This window comes from Formica exsecta, unplaced genomic scaffold, assembly GCF_003651465.1.
Source record: "Formica exsecta isolate Colony F162 unplaced genomic scaffold, ASM365146v1 scaffold33, whole genome shotgun sequence".
NCBI lineage: Eukaryota > Metazoa > Arthropoda > Insecta > Hymenoptera > Formicidae > Formica > Formica exsecta.
In genome coordinates, this window is record NW_021850553.1 from 1,588,631 (window position 1) to 1,609,576 (window position 20,946).

The window sequence follows — 20,946 nt, forward strand, 5'->3', positions numbered from 1 at the left end:
TATATAAATATATATAAAGTTTTAAACAGAAATTTTTAAACGAGAAAATTTATTTTACTCCGTACAATTTCTATCTACTCTATTCCTATTTACAATAGATACTTTCTGTCAATGTCTTGTGCCTTGGCATTGCATAAATATTTTATCATGTAGCAGACGTAAGACATTTAATGGAATATTTAGTATGATTCTTCTACACATAGATCCACAATAAGAGTCTTGTTTGTCTAACGATGAAATGGGCTTTAACCTGTCCACGCGCATACTGTGTCGCTAATATATTTTTACCGGTCAGTGTCCATGTTAAAGCGATCGATAAGCTTTTCCTTTTTTTCACCGTATTTGTGAGCTGTGCCGACATTATTGGATACTTGAAAGAAATCGATATTCGTGATCGCGATTGAAAATCTACTGTGAACTTTCATCAAATTGCTTATAAATATATAATAAATAAATGAACGCTTGCACCATGTATATTGTGCACGTTGCCGCAAAGTTTCAATGCACGTGAAAGATGTCGATATGTCGACTACATCGACATTTCGTCATGTATATATAATGCTGAGATCTCATTGCAAATGAATAGAAGAGTCATTAACCTTCCAACTCTTTCTCTGATTATGTCCTCCGTAAAATTGTATATTACAAGGGAATTATTTTCCAATTTAAAAAAATTTGTAATAGTCATAATAATATATCAAATTATTCAAAAGAAAAAATATAGTAACGCGTAAAATATTCTTTAATATAATATATTATATTAAATACCTGATATGTGATATTAAATGTAAAATTTGCAAATATTATTTTGTTTTATAATAAAAAAATTAATGAGTTTTTTTTTTAATTATTCGATGTCTTTCTACGAGACAGAAATCAAATACGACATCATTGTGTTTCCTTAAAATCCAGCACTTATAAAGATAAAACACAATAATGATAAAATTTTATTAGTATTGTAAAATTTTGTTATATATTTAATTATTGTATTATATTATAATTAAATAATATATTAATAGTCAAATAGATATCAAGCAGAAGTTATTAAAAACACGTAAACTTACCTGAACACAGAGAATCACGAGATCATCAAATATTTCATGTTTATAAGAATACCCATAGATCACAGGTCGAGTGAATCTTTTGGCAATGCAATAACGCACAGGTTTTCGAAATAAAAAAATTCGCGATTCTTTTTTCGTCTAAAAACGATCCTCGAAAATAATTTAACCCTCGTTCCAATATTTTCGACATTGTATTTTTCACTGTTTTTTTCTTAAATAATTATTTTCGCGCGACGATTTTAATTTTGTGCGCTTATTATTTTTCTTCGAGAATCGCACTGGAGAGAATCATTTGGCGAACAATCGTCTCCGAAGACAACATTCTCGAGATTCGTGTGGAAGCACACTTCACGCGGCCGCGTATGCCACGCGTGTGAAAGGGGTTGTACTGGTTGTACTGTTCATCCCCTACGTTGATGTGGCTCTACGAGTCACGTGTACGTCACGATTGGCGACCATCCCCTCCATTATAATTCCAAAGGTATACTTACTACCTGTAACTAGTAATGGCTGTGGAGAACTAATACAAATTTTCAATTCAATCAGATTAAGTAATCATGAATGGCACTTCATAAATGTTCACCAGTAAATGATGACAGATATTTTTCTTACTTAGATATAATTGCATGAAAATATAGATAAATTTTCCCAAGGATGTAGAAATAATATTATTGCGCAACCTATGGTTGTTATAAAACTATAAATTAAATATATTTTTAATAAAAATAATAGTCTACGGACAATTTTACGAAGATTTCTTATTAAATATATGATAAAATATATAATATTTTTTTATTATTTTTGTGAAACTTAATTTTTTTTAAACTTTTTGAACAATGAGTTGGGTAAGCGGGTTTTCTATTACATTAAATCTTTTAACTATTTGGCGAAATATTATATAAAATAATTAATGAATTTATTATATAAATTGTACGTTTATATAAAAAAGTCTGTTTTTAATATAAGATATAATATAAGTATAAAAGAGTAATGTGCAACTCGGATAATTAAATATCTTGATAAGTCAGATAATTGCGATCCTCTACAGAGAATTTCTAAACGTAAGTTTGTGTGTTTATTGATAAAAGAATACCGATAAATATTACAAACCTAGTTTCTGAAAGTCGTAATTATAAACTATAACGCGCATTATTTTAATAATTCAAACAATAATAATGAAATTTAAAATACATACAGAACAGTACTAAGTGCCTAAGTGCTTAAACTAAGGCTATGGGTATTCAAATTATAATTTATAATATTATATCATTACTGTTTTATTAAAGAATTATTATTAAGAAACGGGAAAAATTTTGATTAAATAAATGTAGTTATTGGGTTTTTACGTATGCATTCTAAGGATTAAAAATATTATTGAGGAAGGATAATTTTTATTATTACCGAATATATGTCGTAATTGCGGATATATGTGGAAAGTATAAAAGGCTGTAACGCCCTCTCGAGGGTTTGTAACTATGGTGAGGTCAACCACTGACCAGTCAGTTATATAGCCACCTTGTATTAGCATGAGGTCGCACGCAATCCCGACGTTCAGAAAGACGATAAGAGAATAGGTAACCGTTTCCTCGGCTACCTAACTTTTCAACCCGTGACCTGCTACGTATAACACAATCTCGATCATTGTTGAGAGTCGCTCATTTTTTGTCGTATATGAATTATACTATCAGATGCCACAAATATGATACGGGCGCAATTAACTCTGTACTTTTCTCTCCAATCTTATCTCTTTTTTAAACAGAAAAGATTTTTAACTAGGAGAAATTTGAATAATATGGGGAATTTATTGAAAAAAATTATTTACTTCTTTATAAAAAATACAAAGATGTACAAAAATTTATTGTACAGTAGATCGTTGTGCAGATGCTTGGTCTCGCTGTGGAGTTTAACATTAACATATTATAAATTAAATTGTTTATCAAAACTTAGCATTCATTAGTAATAAAAGTAATAAAATATCTTTCTTACATATCATACAATATGAATTAAATATTTATTACTTCTTATATATTAAGTTCGCTTATATAAGTATAATAAATAATTACATTATCTAAACCTAAACGAATACATTACTAATATATTATCTAAAGTTGCGATAGCCAATGAGAAGTTATTTATGACTGTTTAAGCATTATTTACAAAATAATTTTTTATTCTATTCTACATCTTAATCAAATTAATCCATGTCCTACAATTCGGTTGTTTCGATCTTTTTTCCCAAAGGATTCACAATTACATTGTGTCCTGTGTAAATCGATGAATTTCTGCTAAAATCATTTTGAATGTCCATACTTTCAACACTGTAATAGTAAAATAAAAATAAATTATACATATTCGTATGCTGTACTATTATGTGTTGAATGTAACGATATTGCACACATCGCACATAAATGAAATAAATTATATTAGTTTTAATTAATAATTATGAATAAGCAGTAACATAAAAGGAGAGAATGGCTTTATACCTAGAAATAGTTGAAACTCTTGGCTCTATGTAATATGGTTTGTCTTCGGCTCTTTGGTTCGTATTAGCTTCATTCATCATCTCTTCGTTATTAAGCGCGTTCTCGTCGAGAGAATCTCTTTCGGATGTATGGCTGAATGATTCGTCGTTCTTAAACCACTCGTTTTCGTAAGCGTGCATCCATATGGGATTTGATCCCTCCACACTATGTTTATTCGTGTTTGGAACACGACCAGGACTTCGCATAAATTCCGAGTCCGATGCACCTTAAAAAGATATCAAAATAGACATATTTTAATAATATAATATTGCAATATAAATTATACAGAGATATTATACGGAAATATATGGAATAAATTATACGGAAATTATATTTTACATTTAATTGTCAAAATTTTTTCGAAATACATATATCAGGAACTAGACACTTTTTGGGAAAGAATCCAGAATTCTATCAATTATATCGATATTTGGAAAGTAATATATTTTAATTTCACAGAGATTCCAACAAAAAAAAATGACATAGATTGATAGAAATAATTATTTGCATTTCAAATTACCGAATGGTGATGCGTTCGCCGCTTTTAATTGTCTTCGAAAAGACGCTCTTTGAGATAAACATAAAGCGACACATAGAATCAATAGAGCTCCTAGGAATAGGGTCAATGTGAGAAGCCAGAAAGTCGTTCCTGCTTGTTCATACTGAACGATCGGTTGAGACTTTGCCGGCTGCGTGTCGAGGACATTGAACTCCTTGAATAAATTGTCAAGTTTCTCAATATTTCTGTCAACCAACTCGAGAACCTCGGATACCTCGAGGATCGAATTGTCTCGACGATTCACGAGGTGCAAGTATAAGTCTGTTTTTGTTCTATCTACAGAACCATCTTGATTTTCGTGCACTTTATATTCGTCAACATTAATAATAGCGCTAGTGACATTACCTAAAATTCTGTAAATGTGAAAAATGTAGATATTTTTTATTTGTATAATGTTTTACAATATTGCTTTTTAGCCTATTTATTTAAAAAATTTTAAATTTTTGGCTTGATAGCATAAAATATGCGGAATATATTGTGCTTACTCTCGGAATGTCTCGATTCGACTTCTAACTTCTGGCGGATGTTGACGAAGAACAAAACGAACTCGTTGATCCTCCCGCAATAAATATATGAAAACCCTCGCAGTATCTTGTAAGCCATAGGTGTCATTAACGAGTATCTATATTTATATTATATACGAATAATACTTTACTTATTTATATATATGAGATAACTTATACTATAAATTTATAATAGAATTTCCATTTACAGTGAGACAATAATAAGTAAAAGATGACGATTTTGTTTCTCAAAAATAAATCAAAACTGCAATATAGTTTCTTGTACTAGATTTTGTTAGGATAAAAATGAGATATATTGATAGGATAGATATACCATAAAATCAAAGTAACCCTTCATCCCACGTTGAGGATCGAAATTCAGGCTTACTGCTCCAGTATCCTTATTTACAAGAAAAGGTTGTAATTGCATATTTTCGAAACCTTCAGTTAATGTCATGTGAATTTTTCCTACTTGATAATAACTGAGTATAGCATTGTCACCAGCATCCAAATCAATTGCCTGTAATATATGTTCACGCATTGAATTCAATTATATTAGATATGTAAGTATTTTAAAATTAAATGACTAATTTAATCTTACATCTAAAATTTAAAGGCTATTTGCTATTAATTAATATTAAAATATGCAACACAAATAAGACATGATAAAATTACCTTTATATGCATAAATTGTGTGCCAAAGTCGGCTTCGGTAGTGACACCACCCGTGAAAATTTTATTAATAAATTGCGGTGCATTGTCATTAATATCGTCAACCTTTATGACGATTTGTAATAAGGTATCATCAGCTTCATCAAACATTATTTCGTTATCCGGAACAGTTTCGCAATCTTCCGTTGCTTTAACAAGCAATATATGTTCTTCTTGTTGTTCTCTGTCCAGCATCTTAGCAGTCTAAAAACGATGAATTATATTAAATATTTTTAAATGATTGAGAGATAAAAAATATAAATAAAATTTTTATTTGAACAATAAATTATTTAATAAAGGACTTACACCAAGCTCGTGTTTATAGATATCTAAAACGAATAGTCCGTCCTCATTCCCGTAAACTATGAAATAACAAACTTGCGTGGGAGGATCGTCCAAATCGTCAACTTCGTCCCTGTCAATCGTTTCTGGAAGTAATATCATCTCCGATCCAGGAGATTGTTCCTCCGTAAAGTTGATATGAAAAATGTTTACTAAAAACTGTGGCTCAAAATCATTGATATTACGCACGTAAATAATTAAATCGAGATCTGAACTTAAAGGCGTTGGAGTACCCAAATCGTACGCTTCGATTCGTATCTATATTAGAAGAAAAACACATATTTAATATTAATTCTAGACTTTATTTCGTCGCGAAAATTTAATAGAAATTAATTAATTAATAAAAAAAAAGATAAAATTTAATTCAAATCTTTCTTTATATTTTTCCATACCTCATACAATTTCTGAGTCTCTCTGTCGAGTGGTGACTTTAAGAATATTATACCACTTTTCTCGTCAATGTGAAAAGTTCTCCAATGTCCTGCAAGATCTTGCTTTAGACGATAATGTACGTCGCCATTTAATCCTATATCAGCATCTTTCGCTTCGATTTGAATAATCGAACTTCCTACTGTTATGTTCTAAAATTGTCTTGTTACATTAGTATGAATCATTAGCACCATTTCATGCGGATTAAAAATATAACATTATGTAAATTGATCAGAAATACGAACCTCTGGAACTCGGATGGTGGTGTTGTGTTGGGGACTGACGAACAAAGGAGGATTATCGTTGTAATCCGTGACGCAGATTTCCAAAATTTCGTTATTCTTATTGGACGGTGTTCCCAGATCGTATGCTTCGATATTTAATGTGTAATTTCCGAATTTTCCTCTCAAGGGCCGCGCAGCTTTTATCTTTGCCGTCCAATAATCAGTTTGTTCCATCATCAATATCATACGGAATTGATGATACATGACATTAAAAAAATATATATAGCTTGTCCCAGAAAATTTCTTCAAAAAAAAATGTTCTAAGATATATTTGCATTAGTGATGTATAATACTGATAAATGTTCGATTAAACATTAATCAAAATTTAATCGCGCACCTTGTTCATTACCAGAAGTGATTCTAATTATGACGCGTCCATTTGGCGTTGTCGGGTCATCAGCATCCTTCGCTTTTATGATGTAAACTAAATCACGTATGTCATGAAATTCTGATATTGAAATGCAATCTTGAGGTATATCCATCTTCGGAGCATTGTCATTTATATCGATGACTGTAACCCTAAAATAGTATACTTTGCTTCATACAATAATACTATTTAAATGACTTACAATTCAAAATTAAATTAGAAAAAATTATACTTATCAAATGTATCAATAAATTAAAAAATTGTGTTTTGAAATTTCGTGAACATACTGGATTTGTTTGAATGCATTTCGAGATTCCCCCGCAGTATAACCAAATTGATAATTATCCCAAGCCTCTATAACCAGAACATAACTATGTTTAGTCTCCCAATCTAGAACATCAGCCACTGTCAATGAACCGGTTTCTGGATGGATAGCGAAAGTTCCCTATTTGAAATAATATTTGACTATAATAATAAACTATATCTATATAAACCGATATAATTATATTTTACATTGCATTGCGTTTAAGTAAATGATAAAATTAACTTTAATATGTAATATGAGATAGAAATATATATTGCGTAATTATAAGTAAATGCAAAATGCGAGTTCTATATCGTTTATATTTTACCTGGGATGACATTCTATCTAAGAGATAGGTAATTTTTCCATAATCTCCGCTATCGAAATCTGCGGCTTGTACGACAATGATTTCCGTACCAATTTTAGAATTTTCCATGACAGTTACATTACTGATATTCGAAACGAAATACGGATTATTGTCATTCTCATCTAGCACTTGAACATATACTTCTGATAAACTTGATCTATAAAATTTAACCAAAATTTAATATTCGTAGAAACACTTAACGTTGAAATACTATTAATTATTCAAATATTGCAAATAATTATACTTTCAAAATTTTGTGTACATAAGAGTATAATAAATTAAGAAAATTAAAGACCTTACCAACATACAAATTTACTCGTGTCTTTCATTATTTAATAATCTATATTATAATTTTTTTTAATTGCATAAAGTTTTCTTACCGAGGTGGAATTCCAGAATCCGTTGCTTTAACAGTTAAGTTTAGCCATGAATACATTTCTCTATCAATTTTGCTGGCAACGACCATCTCTCCGGTTTCAGGATCTAAATGCACGAGATCAGTGATCTCTTTTGGTCCTTGCAGGGAATAGGTAATGCTGCGATTTTTGTCAGCATCGTCCGCGACGATATTCGCGATATTAATACCATTTTTACTATTCTCGGTAACGGAGCGTCTATAAAATGGTCTCCGGAATTTAGGATTGTTGTCGTTTTCATCCTCGATAATTACATTTAGCATGGCTGCACAAACACATTTTTATAATATTATTATTTTTACTTTTATATTAAATATAAGAAGGCTTTTTTATAACTCTTCTTTTTTTTTAAAGTGCAAAATGTATTTTCGAAACTAACCGGATGCAGTTTGCAAGCCTCTTATTGCAGCTAAATCCTCAACCACAAGCCCTAGTCTAATGGTTTCTACCCTTTCTCTGTCTAATAACCTTACTATACGTAGCAGGCCATCCAATGCATTTAATTCCAGCGCTGCTAGATAGTCATATTCCTGTATCTTGATTAAAGTACCTTCCTCGTTTCGTGCCTCTGATGAGTTAGGATCTACGCGATAACGTAGAATGGGAGCTACATCCGGATCTTGCGCCATTATGCGATGAACGTATGCACCGACCTATATATAATAGTTATTCATTCATTCATTTATTGATGTCTTTATAAATACGATGTATATCTAACTACGCACCTGAGTGTTCTCTCTGATAGTGACAGTTCCAGGGTCAATAAAAACGGGCGGTTTATTGTTAACATCTAAAATCGTAATGTTAACGAGAACCTCGGCCGTTCGTTGAATTTCCGTACCGCTATCGATGGCGATAACATTCAAGTTGTACGTCGTAGTTTTCGGTGACGTCAGATCTGGATCTAGATTCGAGCCCGGTGCCACTTTAATCACGCCTGTTTCGGGACTAATAACAAATTTGTCTTCGGCACCACTTTGAATTCGGTAAACTAACTTATTATTAGGCGACGACAAATCTTTGTCCCAAGCCTTTACCTGTGCGAATATAATTATTTATTTGATATTTATATAATCGATTTTAATTATCAATAAATTGTTTTCTTAATTTTTATTTTTTTGCGCAATTCTAAAATCTTTATCTTTCATTTTGCCTTGCAATTATAATACTGTTAATTACATACTTGTACAACACTCGTGCCACCCGGTAAATCTTCAGCTATATTTCTTTTATATAAACTTCTTTCGAAAACTGGCGCATTATCATTAACATCTTTCAAATAAATAATCAGAGGCACATCAGAAGCTAGACTCGGTGTGCCTGCATCTCTGGCTCTCACCGTCAATTTTAATGGACGTATAATCTTTTCTTTGTGCCCCTGATTGATAGGCAAAGCTTCGTAATCCAAGGGACGGATGGGTGTCACAAGGCCACGTTTCGGATCAATTGTAAAATTTCGAGAGAATTCACTCGATATCAATGCATAAGTTATCTCACTGTTTTGCGTACCTGTTATGTGGATGTATAAAGTATAAAATACATCTTAAATATATAAATGCATATGTATTATTTTTGCTTTTCGTTTATTATAAATGCTGTCTAACCATTTAAATCGTTGTCAGATGCTTCGACGATCAGAGGCGATTCAAAGTGATCCTCGTTCTCCAATAATATAGCTTCGTATTTATTTTGTAAAAATATGGGCGTATTGTCATTAACATCGTCAACATTGATTATCAATTGCGCAGCGTTGCGATTCCCTTTTCCAAGATCATCTCGAGCTTCAACTGTGAGATAATGTCGAGCTACTAATTCGCGATCAAAACTAAGTCCGGGATGTTTAACCGTTATCACGCCGGTGAGAGGATCCATTGCCAATCTGTGATATGTGAAAATAGATAAATGACTTGGCTTTCGCGATTTTATCATTTTTGTTAATGTCTCATTATTAGATATTAGTCTTTATATAGTTATACTGAGCATCAAGAGAATTTTCTTATATTTTTTTTTCACTAACTTATAGTAAATACAAAAATCTGTATATATTAAAAAATTATGTATACAATTTTAAGAGCATTAGAGTTTCAATTTATTATTTCTTATATTAATATATTATCTCTTACGCATGTGCAATGCTACCGCCTAAAGTCGTATATCGTATTCCATGCGTTCCAAAGTTACCGCTGTCTTCATCCAAAGCCTGTACCCAAGCCACGGTAGTTCCCTTGATACAATTCTCCGGTATTGAGATTTCATAGACATTTTCCGTGAATTCGGGATAATTGTCATTTTGATCCTTTATAAAAACAGTAACTGGTACCGCGCTGTATTTCGGCGAAATCGGCGATATTTCTTTCGCAACGAGTGTAAAATTTACCACTATAAAAAATCCGTAAATTTTATATTCTATATAAGATTTGTAAATATATAAAATATATTGTTGGATTAATAATGCACATTAGCTTGTAAAATAATAGATACATAACACGTTGAAATTTTAAGAATAATTTTGCAATATTTATCTTGATGCAATAATATATTCAGTTATTCAAGAAAGAGAGAAAAAATATAAAATTACGTCTTTACCTGATATCTTTTCAAAATCGAGTTTACTCGAATTCTTAACACGTATTAAAAACGGTGCTTCATTAATCCCACGAAAAGGTGTTACGTCAAATATTCCACCGTCACCTTCGATAAATATTCGAAACGTGCCATTAGAACCCTTCAAAAAATTTACTGTATTAATAAAAAGCATTTTCAAAGTTTAATAAAAAGATTACTTCTCAAAATAATACATGATATGCATTTTTATAAAATGCTAAATATTTTCTGTGTGAATATTTACTTACTACACTTAAAAAATTAAAATTAGATCACAACAAATCTCATAATTCTTAACTCACCAAGTCATGATCGAAAACTTCTGGTACAGCATTGCCTATAAAATTGACGGGCGTATTTTGTGGCGCGTTCTCGTTTATTTCAGCATGATATAGCATACTCCGAAATGTTGGCGTTTCATCATTTACATCGGTAAGAATAATGGTCACCTCGGTACTAACTGAAGGCGGTGGATTAATTTTCGATACTTCTTTTACCGTGATTTCTAAGATAAAAGTGCCATCGCTATTCTCTTCGGCTTCTCTGTCTAATTGTGCTCTAGTAAACACGAGACCGGAAGTTGCATCAATATCAAATAAATATCTCGGTCCCTTCGTGATGCTATACGTCACTTTGTTATTTATCCCCTTATCACCATCCACTGCACGAACTGCAATGAGATTTATCGTCGTATATTAGAATCACAAAATTTTAGATATACAGAGTATCATGCAATATATTTTGTATAAAATATATACTTTAATGTTATTATTTGAATAAGATTTCAAATTATTTGGATGAAAACTGATAATTAAAGCATTATTATTAGTTTCATTTTAATTGAGCAGCATTGTTAATTTAAAAAACAGAATATTTATTTATATATTTTTATTCTGTTTCCACGTTTAATTAAAATCTTCTTCATCAAAATTTATTAAAATTTAATTTCTTTATTGGAAATGGTTTTAAAATTTTTTATTTCATAATATTGCATAATAATTTTCTCGTCTTAATCACAGAATGAAATGCTGACCTTGTAAAACAGATGTACCAATCTTAACATTTTCACTAATTCTTGCGACAGGCGTCATGGATATGAATTCCGGCGGCTGATCCTCTACATCCTGTACCTTGATCAAAATTGCGGTCGTTCCTGTATTTACCTGAAATGATTAAATATTTAATATTTACCTGAAATAATTAAGTATAAATAAACTCTATCTTACAGGAAGTTGCTTCAAGTAAATGGCTATAATAAATAACTGTAACGATGCCTATGTAGATAAGATATAATCATCGCGTCTAGTATTGTTCATCCTTCACTGCGCTTAACTTTGCCGGAAAAAGTCATTGAACTATCCCGTAATTATAGGTCATACGGGTTTTATCTAAAGAATATCCACGTATATACAAAACAACACCCACGCAACATATCGTGTTTTACACATACATAATACCCCTATAATTCTTAAAATGTTCAACAAACGTATTATATTCAACCGAATAATATATGTACATATGCATAGGATTTTGAGATATATCCACAAAAATAAAATTAATTTAGTATCAAATTCTTGCATCGTCACAATACTTACATGTCGAAACAAATAATAGAATATTTATAATAAAAATAATATATACATTTAATTAAAAATACCTTTCCATTTATTGCGCGGTCTACGGCCAAGATTCGCAGTTGATACAGATACTTTCGTTCGTAATCCAAAGAACCCACCAAGCGTATAACACCTTTGCCATTAATAGTCGATATACTGAAAAGATTGTTATCGCCATCCAATTCTTGAAGGTAATATACTACTTGGCCATGAGCACCTAAATCGGCATCAGTAGCTTCCACCGTTGTTAAAACACTTGGGCGTGAATCCTCCCGAAGTGTTAATGAAGTTGGATGTGGACGAAAAACTGGTACATTATCGTTTATGTCCTCAACCAGAAGTAGTAGACTTTGTGTGATAAAATTTCCCTCTCCCAATCTTCCATCCGTCAGCGTTAACACGAGGGCATATTCGTCCCTTGTCTAACAGAGAATAAATTTGCATGAAATGTAAAAATATAGAAAATTTGGGAATATTTATCGTAAAAGCTTTGCAATATTCAAAAAAATAAAATGTAAGAACTAAAGTATACGTATAAAATTTAAATCAAGTACGATCGATGTAGATTGTAAAAATTGTACTATCGCGCATGATGATGAAATTATAGCTCGATTACTATAACTAAGTACTATCATCGACGATAGAAAGTTAATTTCAGATTCGTGTTATTTCACGCGTGCACCGATGATGGTCACAAATGACAGCTTTGTAAAGTGAATCCTTGTGAAGAAGATCGGTCGGAAATTATGTTTGTCTCCGTCGTTGATACTTAAATTTCTCTTTAATGATTACGATGTTGTCGGACTAGCAGTATTACCCATTATGATCCACATATGGAAAAACGTTAAGGTGCGTTAATCGTCCGTACGAAACAAAAATAATAATATTGATACAACGTAAAAATTATTGCGGTATCTTTCTTCCTGCATTATTTCTACTTGTTTAGTCATGTTGGTTAATCGAGTTCTAACATCTCATTTGACAAAATATATAATTTCCGATCATTATTGAAATAGACAATTTGTTCTAGAGATCTAACTTTGGTTTTACAATTCTTGATGTGCTAAAATAATATGATAAATAACTTCAACAAAAATATTTTATTGGCTAAATGCATGAGACAGATTTAACCAACAATCTTAGCAGATATGATTTTAGATTCTTTAAATGTTAGAAATATATTAAATTATAATATAAATTTTGGGAATTACCTCTCTATCTAGCAATTTATTTAAATAAATGTTGGCTTCAGTTAGGCCAAAGTTTTCGACTCGAATCACATCACTACCAGGCTGTTCTCGAATGCCGAAAGTCAGGATGTCACCATCTATGTCAATGCCTTTGAGCCTGTAAATTAAGCTGCCTGCAAAAAATTTTCTTTTATTTAAAAATATATTATTTATATGCAATATAAGTAAAAAAAAGTGTGACATTCTTAAAGAGGTGTTTTAAAGAAATGTATTATTATCAAATGACAATAGTTTTAAAAAAATGTTTATAATCTTTACCAATTGGCGTTTCAGGCCCTTCTTTTAGTCTGAGAACGATTTCTGTTTGTCCATCTATGAGGAATCTAGGAGGATTGTTTCTGGCCGAGCAATGCGTTAATAAATATCCGAATATAAAATATAGTAATTCTATTTTAAAGCGGCTTCTTTTACACGATCGCAATAGCCAGGAAGTTGATGTCGTTTGCTTATTCGACGTCATCTTGATCGAATGAGATTTGTAATCGACATGATCTTCCTCGCACAGAATATTCCAATTAAATCAATTCTTGATGCTCTGAAATCAATAAATAAATTTTGTTTTAATAAATACAATTTATTAAAACAAAAATGTTGCTATGAGTGAATGATATTTAAAAATAAAATGTATATTTTGTATAATTGAATAAGAATTAGATCGTTTTTAAAAAAATGGCAAAGTAGAACGAAAGTGTAATATGTTATCGTTGATACATAATTAAAATACAAATATAATTTCCAAGAATTATATTGTATATATATTATATTGCACATTTCTTTTGCATATTTATTGCATATCTTTAATATACGTTTCGTAAAGACTTCGACATACTTTATTTGCACGTATGTAGCCTATTTATTTGCTGCATTTAGTTTGATAAACCGATATTCACGCTGACTGGTTGCTTTCTCCTCGGTAAAACGTCGTCTTGATGCAATGTCAAGAGTATCTCGTCGCAAACGATCACGGAGATTAAACTGGAGTGAAAGCTTACCGGAAGAAATGACGTTTTCCCACAGTTCTTAAACTGCGATGTACGATCGTAATATAATTAACAAAATAATTTATTCCAACTAGAGATCTTTCTTATCTATTATGTAATGTATACTTAATGGCACAGTCCTCTTAGGATCTTACATAGCTAACGAGGTGATGATATAATATTGCATTAAAAAATAAAGCAATTTTCGGGAAAAAAAGAGCTGTTGTAAAGTTTAATCGAGCTTATAGAACCATTATTGATAAAAGACATTTAGTAAACTAACCATCAACAGAATGTACATGAACGAAAAAATTAATTATTCAATTAATTTTAAGCGGATTTTAATTTATCCAAATTTTAACGCAAATCTTAAAATATTGCATTTTTTTAAATTTGAATAACTTTATAATTTTGGAAAATTTGAAAATTATACAACAAATGTATATTTTACTTTTTAGGAAAACCTGATTCTAAATTATTCAAAAGATTTGTAAAGATATTTGATAATAATATTTAAGGCATTAATTAACAAGATTTGGCAGATACGCGGAAGAAATGTTTGCACTGACCCGTGTTCGTGTGTAAAGAATCTCCTTTAAGATAGTTTGACACTTAAGGAACACTGAGTGAGCACACCGAACGGTGCTCTTCTTGCCAACAGAGTGTATCGGCCACGCTCTTGACTTTTAAGATTCTACTAAATAACAGGCTAGTGCGAAGCTTCTCGATGTGCGGATACTCGTGTATTCAAATGTGCATAATGTACGTGCGCTATCTGATTTTCAACGAATAAAGACTGTTGCTTCTACACAGGAAACAAATTTCTTCTTATTTTGATGAGTATTGATAAAAATTATACTGAGTAACATGATGTTTATCTGCGGTAATACAATCATCTGATTCCAAACAATTTTTAATTTTTTTTTTAAATAATTACGATCACATTAAAACATCACGTTAGTTATTACATTAGTTACACAAAGATATTTTGTTACTCAATCCTATCAATCGCAATTAATTGCATATACTAGTTTATCTAATCTTTTATCTATTTAAAAGTGTAATATTTGAATGTATACATGAAGATCGCGTGACCGAGATTTTCTTCGAAAAGCAACTCTTCATAACAACTGCATTCACCTTCATATTGCGAAGTCCTTCATATCGAGAAGATTGATCAATAATATACGCTTTAAATAGGATAATTTTATTATTTAACTACCGTGTCAATTTTTACTTTCAACACAAACTATTCGTACAGAGGTAGAGCACATGAGTCTTCCCCGCATAAAAAGAGAAACATGTATATACATAAAGGAAGTTTTCTCTGTGTCACGCTGGTTTGAATAAAGGGTCAGTAAAGTCGCATTTCCAGTGGGGGCTGTACCAAGGTATATGACGTCATTTCCTACACCTGCCATGCATGCTTCCGAATGATAACGCCGTCCAGGATATTGACATACGCCCATAATACTGTCTGTTGCCCAGCCAACCCCATACAGAATTTGCTTGCGTGACGAGCTCCCCCACACCATGAACAGTGTAAAGGATCTGTTCGGTACATATGGGTATGCTGACTGATATTGATACGTGTTTCTTTTTCACAATTACACTTTAGAATTGAAGTATACAAAAAAGACACTCAAAAATTTTTTCAAATAAACCCCACAAAAAACTTTTATTTTTTGTCAAAATTATATTTAAATTTAGATGTAATATTAATTTAAAAAGATAATAATCTAAAAATATTTTTTTTTTTTTAATTATTTGAATTAGTATTATCTAAACCAAGTAAAAATTAATCTACGAAACACGACTTTGAAACTGTTAGTGAGTTTGTGGCTGTTTGCTGATAATAGTTCGCCAATTCCGGGTTTCTTTATTACTCTGCGGTTACATCTGGCGTTACGACAGTAGACAGATGCTACTGCGAATGGAATACATACATATAAGTCAAATGAATTTCCTTTTCACACTGTGGCACAACGAGACATTACTCGTGGGAGCGAAATTAGCAGCGTCTTATTTCATCGCAAGAATAATCACGATGTAATACAATGGCGTTGTATGGTTATCTAAGGAGGAGAGATAATATGATTTCATAACACTATAAGAGGATGCATATAGCTGATTGTGAGTTAAAGCGCGATTGCATTCTTGCATCATAAACATTCCCGTTTAATGATTAATATGTCGTCATAAAGAAATTTGGGTCAGTGCTAACAATCGCCGATCGCTATTCAGTGATTAGCTGCTTCAACGTTTAATTTTAATTCCGTAATAAACGGAAGCCATAGTATGTAAAAGTGAAATTACATGCAGGAAATGTATGAATTATATTTAGATACATAATATATATGCAATAATATTTTATTTATTTTAATTTATTTGTACAAGTATATATATATCATATATTATTGAATTTTTACTTTTATTTATTTTTACTTAAACTTTTAGAAAATAAAATTTTATGCTAGAAATAAGTATCATTTTCATCTGAGCATAGATTTTATACAGCGTAGCTGAAGTAGAATGATTTTTTTAGTTCTTAATTAAATCACATACAGATCTCTTCGCTCCTTACTGAAGTTTGTTGAAAATTGATTGTATATAATAATAAAATAAATATGAAACGTGTGCTTTATAGATTGCAAAGTCAGTTATTGAGGACTGGCTAACGATACCGTTGATTCCGCGAATTAAACCTTCAGCGGTGGTGCCAGATAAGCATTAATTGCATGTCAGATTCGTGAGATTCCAGACCGACATAATTCGTACCAGCATGTCGACTGTGATAGACGTGCTGTCTGTCAATGTTTTAAAAGTTCTGTGGAACTTTCTAAAAAATTTTGCATGCCTCTACGGCCAATAAAATATAGCGATAAGAAGAACGATTAATTAAAACATAAAAATAGATAGATAGCCATACGGACTCTATACAAAATCTTATAATTGCGTAATCGACAAATTTAGAGACATTTATTATTTTTGCGATGCGTGAGTATTTATTCTGCAATAACATATTTACAAAAATATTTTATCGAATATTTTTGTTTATTGATATCACTTTTTTCTATTATAAAATTTCCTAAGTCATTATGTAAGTTAATTATGTATTTTGTTTTATATCTTTGCTCTTACACATACTCGTAAAATTTTATTATTACAAGAAATATTAACAAGCTAAAAGAAAGTTGTTAATTTAGACATTTAATATATAAGAATATACAAAAATTTCGAATTATAACAGAACAAAGGCTTGAATCAATTTTTATGATTACAAATGAGAAATATCAAATATTTGTTTGAAAGTGCTTTGTACTTACCCAATTTTTTGCGTATATTATAATGGTGAAAACAGAAGTTTATTTAGTATGAAAATGAATCTGTTTATTCACACAATCGTTTTACCACAACTCTTTAACACATTGTCAGCGCTAACGTTCGCGTAATTAATAAGCGCGGAAAATGTCTTTATACATCTGTACAAGTAAACTGTATATTTTACAAATTAGGCTGAGTTAATCAATTCATTATTATTACAATTTTTTAAATTATCAGTAAATATTGAGTGACACAGCTATTAGTATTTCTTTTCACACATATATTATCATTATTTAACTGCGTAACAATAGAAATTGATAATTCCACCATAATTTAATTGCTTAGATTACTTGTATGACATTATAATTACGAGAAACAAAAAATCCTCTTTTATAATGTAATAATCACTACATTTAAAATATTTCGAGTTTAAAACAGAATCCTTAAAAGTCCGTGGTTAAATCAGAAACAAAAAAAAAATTGCACGATTTAATTTAATGAATGAAATCTTTTTGAGATGATCTTTTTACATTGTAATAGCACTTTTTGTACGTAACATTTATTGTCATTCTTGAATCTAAAATGCAGGTATAATAAATTTGTTAAATAAAATTTAATTTTTTTTATTATGGCAAAGTTAAAGTATCGAGTCTGTCGAATTTTCGTGGATTCGTGTCATTGCCCGATCGGCCGCGAACGCGGCGCTCACCTGTCCGAGTGAGCTTACGATAGTAAACTGAAGGTTCGAACGAAGCCAGCGTGGTTCCCATCGAGAGAGCGCACATCGTTGCCTGGCATTCGTTCTGTAGTGTGAGCACTGACCGTGCACAGAGAACACCACAAAACGTACGGTTGTTCCAAGTTAAATTCAGCCCATCGTGCTCCCCGAGGCGTGTACGAGGGGGCTTTCCCCCCCAGTCACAACCTCCGGTCACCTGTGCCATCTCACCGACTCTGTAGGGGAAGATATATTTTATAGGGGGATAGCGGAGCACATACACCGTCTCTTTCTCTGTGTACGGACCATCGATCGACGTGATGAAAGAAACGGTAGTGTACGATTATTAGCGTGATGGTTAATAATCTTCAGATACAAATATTTGAATCATGATAATATATTTATTAATGCAATGAATTAACTTTAGAACGCACGGCTGCATAACGAATTTTGCGAAAAGTAAAAGAATTAAAAAATCTAATTTAAAGATATGTACAAATATTATCTAGGAGCAATGACACTTATTGAAAATATAAAAAAGATTGCACAAATACACAAAATGGTCTATTGCGGGATATAAAAAAGACCAGTTTATGTCATAAGAATATTAATACCATCTAAAAAACTTGATCCTAAAAATCTTCTAAAATTAATAATATATTCTAAAAAAAATAATAATATGTGTATAGAAAGAAGAAAGAATGTAAACAAGAAAATGGTTTTCATCATTTTTATTTAGTTTTATGCATTTTTTTACATAATTTTAGCTAATGATATTGTATATTCGCAAATAATATTTTCCTTTTGCATGATGTATTTTGTATTATATATAAGTCATTATATTAAATTATATAAATTCTATGAAAATACGAAGAAAATTGATTTTTGAATTAATTTGTCTAATATCAATATCGTAAAAATCCTACATTATCTGCAAGAGATGTTAACAACAAATAGTATTGCATCCATAGAGAATTTGTGACAGAGGATACGTGTTTAAATGCAGAAAAATATGGTGGTCTATCGGGCTTTATAAAGTCGCCTTATACCTACTGTGAGTTAAGTTTGTTTGAAGCTGATCAACCGGTCAAGTTAATTTCTACTTTCAACATTGAATGTCAGATGCCGCAAGTTGTTTTCTTACTGTACTTTAAATATTAAAGTTATAATTATATTTTTTACACATAGAAATATATTATATAATAAAAATACAACCAGATAAAAGTTTAAAATAAATGCAAATGTAAAGTTTAGAAAAAGATCATTAAAAACGTTGACAAGATACGTAAAGATAATTTCGAGCAATCAATAGAGTTATAGGATCAAAGCTAATATTACACTCTTAAAATAAAAAATAATGCAAATATGGCATACATAAAATAAATAATTTTTATATAGAAAAAATAACATAAAATGCAGATTTGCGATTAGCCTATTATTTTTTCAAAAAATGGGGCAAACTATTATCATGTATTTATCAGGACATAAATCTAGCGCGTGTGTGTGTTTTTTTATATTGATTTAAGTCTTCAAGTTATACTTTTTTGCAATTATTTCGAATTTGTTTCAAGCGTTTCCATTGAAAATTTCTTCTTAAATATCACCATTCATGTCTCAAGGCCTTTTGTACCAATTACTACTCACGATAATCTATCGCCTACATGTTCTTTACAAACGTGAAATCGAGCTAGTAGACCTTGACATCGCTTATATGGTGGACAAGGCATGAAAAATTTTTTGAATAAAATTGGGACAACATATCAATAATTCTGAAAAAGTATGTCATCGTTTAGGATGATGTAAGACATTGAATGCACAGGCGCGCTATTGAAGTTTCTTTTGACGTCTACCGGTCGTAAGTCTTCTTACGATCAACGATTCTAATATAAAGTTTAATTATCTTTTCGAAACATTACCGATTTTCTAGAAATTATGTCTCTTTTTTCATGTCAAAATGTCATTGATCATTGCCATGCCATGGTTTGATACTGGACTCACCAAAAGGAAAGTGGCATTGTACGAATCATAGCTCAAACAAAAATAAAACTTTGTTAAAACTGCTTTAGTATATGCATCAATTTTTCTCAATTCTTCCTTCTTCTCTACAGTTATTTTATATGTTTCCTCGTACAATGCCACTACTGCTATCGTATGCTCTTTTAAGGGACAGAAGATAAACTATTAATGTACCGTGTCTCTTTACAACTCAATCTGTTTTTTCCATTTTTTATTTGCGACAAGAATTTACAGAACAAAAAAAGTCAACATGATTTAGTGATCGCCATTCTTTTGATCGCGAAACTTATATTAACATTTCTAAAGGTTGAAATCGATGTATTGCAAATCGCTAAATTTTGAGAGAGATGAACATTGAACTCAATATTCTGTAAAATATTATACTGTATAATATTTTAAGGATATAATATAGAATGCATAATTGCAGTAAATTTAAATTTGAAAATAATACGAACACTATAAAAAATCTTTATTTTTCTAAAATAACACATATATTTAGTATGTTGAGCACAATTTAGCACAATAAGCACAATTTTTTTAATGTTTTGCTTCAATTTTACAAAAAACATG

At 30.8% G+C, this 20,946-nt stretch overlaps 2 protein-coding genes across 2 annotated transcripts in view; one reads left to right on the forward strand and one right to left on the reverse strand.

Moving 5' to 3' along the window:
* Positions 1-20,946, forward strand: part of LOC115238218 (tensin-1-like) — a 95,562-nt gene that overhangs the window by 7,593 nt on the left and 67,023 nt on the right. The gene's annotated exons all lie outside the window — the stretch shown is intronic.
* Positions 2,909-18,541, reverse strand: LOC115238221 (cadherin-23). The gene is made up of 25 exons (XM_029811842.1): positions 17,645-18,541; positions 13,597-13,873; positions 13,300-13,451; positions 12,130-12,510; positions 11,506-11,635; positions 10,775-11,142; positions 10,455-10,593; positions 9,992-10,247; positions 9,473-9,747; positions 9,052-9,377; positions 8,594-8,905; positions 8,248-8,521; positions 7,833-8,133; positions 7,414-7,609; positions 7,069-7,226; positions 6,751-6,933; positions 6,376-6,598; positions 6,094-6,282; positions 5,666-5,959; positions 5,324-5,563; positions 4,983-5,168; positions 4,631-4,767; positions 4,107-4,498; positions 3,548-3,812; positions 2,909-3,382 (listed from the first exon to the last, which is right to left on the reverse strand). Exons 2-25 carry the CDS (start codon positions 13,796-13,798, stop codon positions 3,271-3,273), a joined length of 5,691 nt encoding a protein of 1,896 aa, XP_029667702.1. The 5' UTR covers positions 13,799-13,873; positions 17,645-18,541; the 3' UTR covers positions 2,909-3,270.

Bases quoted from the DNA above. Each gene is read 5' to 3' on its own strand.
- LOC115238221 (XM_029811842.1), bottom strand. From the start codon at position 13,798: ATGACGTCGAATAAGCAAACGACATCAACTTCCTGGCTATTGCGATCG. The intron at 12,511-13,299 runs GTAATTCCCAAA...ATTCTCTGTTAG, and splicing joins ATAAATTGCTAGATAGAGAG to ACAAGGGACGAATATGCCCT. The intron at 5,169-5,323 runs GTAATTTTATCA...CATATATTACAG, and splicing joins CACAATTTATGCATATAAAG to GCAATTGATTTGGATGCTGG.